Source organism: Seriola lalandi, unplaced genomic scaffold (assembly GCF_002814215.2).
Source record: "Seriola lalandi dorsalis isolate HSWRI2012SDOR001 ecotype SW California unplaced genomic scaffold, Sedor1 jcf7180002054313, whole genome shotgun sequence".
NCBI classification, from domain to species: domain Eukaryota; kingdom Metazoa; phylum Chordata; class Actinopteri; order Carangiformes; family Carangidae; genus Seriola; species Seriola lalandi.
In genome coordinates, this window is record NW_019524866.1 from 102,274 (window position 1) to 105,165 (window position 2,892).

The 2,892-nt window shown below is 32.3% G+C and overlaps 1 protein-coding gene across 1 annotated transcript in view; it reads right to left on the reverse strand.

Moving 5' to 3' along the window:
• fam124b (family with sequence similarity 124B) overlaps positions 1-2,892 on the reverse strand; it is a 21,805-nt gene extending 18,913 nt beyond the window's left edge. Inside the window, exons 1-2 of the mRNA XM_023406656.2 lie at positions 2,485-2,892; positions 2,050-2,093 (exon numbers count right to left, since the gene is read on the reverse strand). Of these exons, the coding sequence (XP_023262424.1) occupies positions 2,050-2,093; positions 2,485-2,555 (115 nt within the window). The 5' untranslated portion in view covers positions 2,556-2,892. The remainder of the gene's footprint in view (positions 1-2,049; positions 2,094-2,484) is intronic.

A 2,892-nucleotide genomic window follows, 5' to 3' on the forward strand; every position in this document is an offset into this window, starting at 1 on the left:
TAGTATAGTATGAGAAAAAAAGTGAAAAAACGACATAGTATAGTATGGCAAAAAAAGTGAAATAACGACATAGCATAGTATGGCAAAAATAGTGAAAAAATGGTATGGTACTTTAAGGGATAAAAACATTTAAAATGTCATAATATACTACTGTATAGAGATGTCATAGTATATTAAGACCTAAAAAGTGAGAGAAACAACATAGTATAGTATGGCAAAAATAGTGAAAAAACGACATAGTATAGTATGGCAAAAACGGTGAAAAAATGGAATGGTATATTAAGGGATAAAAACATCCAAAATGTCATAATATACTAAGGTATGAAGATGTCATTGTATATTAAGGCCTAAAAAGTGAGAAAACCGACAATATATAGTATGGCAAAAAAAGTGAAAAAGCGGCCTAAAAAGTGAGAAAAAAAGTGAAAAAATGGTATGGCATTTTAAGGGATAAAAACATTTAAAATGTCATAATATACTACTGTATAAAGCTGTCATTGTATATTAAGGCCTAAAAAGTGAAAAAACGAAAAAGTATAGTATGGCAAAAAGATTTAAAAATATAATTGCAAGAAAGAAAATAAAAAAATGGCATAGTGTATTAAGGCATAAAACAAATAATGTCGAAAAACATCATAGTACAGTAAGGCATAAAAATGTCAAAAAACGTCATAGTATAATAAGGCATAAAAACGTCAAAAAAATGTTATGTAAAAAGTCATAGTATAGTAAGGCATGGAAACATTAAAAGAGAGTCATAATATAGTAAGTCTTAAAATATTATAGTATATTAAGGCATAAAACAAATAATTTCAAAAACGTCACACTATAGTAAGGCATAAAGATGTCAAAAAACGTCATAGTATAATAAGGCATAAAAACGTCAAAAGAAACGTTATATAAAAAGTAATAGTATGGTCAGGTATAAAAATGTCATAGCAAAGCGTCAAAAAAAGGCCATAGGCACAAAAGATCATACTAAAGTAAGGCATAAAATCGTTATAGTACAGTAAGACATAAAAACGCCAAAAACCGTAATAGTACAGTAATGTATAAAGACTCATAGCATGGTAAGGTATAAAAATGTCCATATGATGTGAGCGTTCAGTTGTATTAAGCAGTTGACTTGGAGATGTAGCTTCTTGGAGGGCCAATTGGAATGATCTAATATGACTTCACTCCAAACAGTGCGAATGGGTTATGCCTTACTATACTGACTCTTTTATGCCTTAGTATAGTGCAACTTTTTATGCCTTTTTATACTATCACATTTTATACTATGACTATGACTTATGACATATATATGACTTATATGTCCCCCTATAAGAGGATAAATTATTATGATATATACATCCTCTGGATATGAAGATATAAGTTCATGACATATATGAAATACTCTCTATGAAATACATATATAGTAAAATGCAAACATGCTTATTAAAATTCTATATGTTTGTATATGATTTCCTTAATAATTTCTTCTTAAATTTAAACATTCATGTCTATCTTTTATTTTTACATCTATAATATGAACATATACTAACAGGTTTTGGGATGGATGTCTATTTATGAAATACTGTCTATGAAATACTAATATAGTAAAATGCAAACAACATGCTTATTAAAATTCTATGTTTGTATATGATTTCCTTAATAATTTCATCTTAAATTTAAACATACATGTCTATCTTTTATTTTTACATCTATAATATGAATATATACTAACAGGTTTTGGGATGAATATATATTTATGTAACATGTGTCTATAATATAAACAGACAAACATAGACATATATGTCAATATTTGATATTGTTCCAATTTTGAAAAGTTTTAATACGCAATTTTTTACATATATAGGATATACTTTTAATACATATACGATTGTACTTCATATGTACATATATTTCATATATGAAAATTTAACATATATATTTCATTTGCGTATGGACATTGCTGAAGGTAAATTCAGATCTTATATGTTAATAAATCGTTTGGTTGACGGGGTTGCGGGGTTGTTGCGTCCCTGCCAATGTTGAGACCAAACTTACGCCCTTGCTTACTGCCAGTTGATGACATCCTGCTGCAGTCAGATCTAAAGAAGACACGAAATGAGAAGCACATGAGTGATTACCTCCCAGACACTTTTTGGTTTAGACTGGCTGGTGGAAAGACAAAAATCTGTCTCCATCTTGTGGTGGCTGGTTTGGAAACCTGCCCTTTTGCTTTGGTCACCATGACAACACATTATCTGTTGTTAGCTAACCTAAGCTTAAAAAGTCAATTTATGAGAAAACATCATGAAGAGTGCAGCAATAACAAGAAGTTGCACTTAAGTGGTAAGATGTTGAAACACACACTTCAGCTGCTGGTTTGAAATGTCAGCCCTCTCTCACTTTTCTGTCTTGGACTAAACTAATTTCCATTGTGGCTGCGGTTATACAGCGAAGCTAATGTTAGCCCGGAGCTAACGGTTGTTGACTCACTCGGCAGTCTCAGCTCCGGAGTCCACGTTTTCATCGTCAGCTCTCTTTAACTCCGCCGTTCCTCGAAACATCACCCGGTACACACTTTCACATTTGGCCCACTGTTCCGGACAGAAAGTTTGAGTGGTGTTTGCAGCAGCAGTCCTGGCTGAGAGTGAAAAGCATCCTGTTGGATTTCTTTCCACAGCCTGCTTTTAAAAAAAATGGGACGCCGTGCTGGGACACTGACGTCACCAGGCAACCATACACCGTTATGTTAAAATAAAGGTTCTGTATGATTATGAAGAAATACAGAAAAAAATAATAAACGGGGTGTCCTTACTCAAATTTAGACTACATACATGTTGCATCAAGTTTAAGAAGTTACAGGGACTAAATTCTGAGCGAAAGGGACCCGCTGAAGCGGTG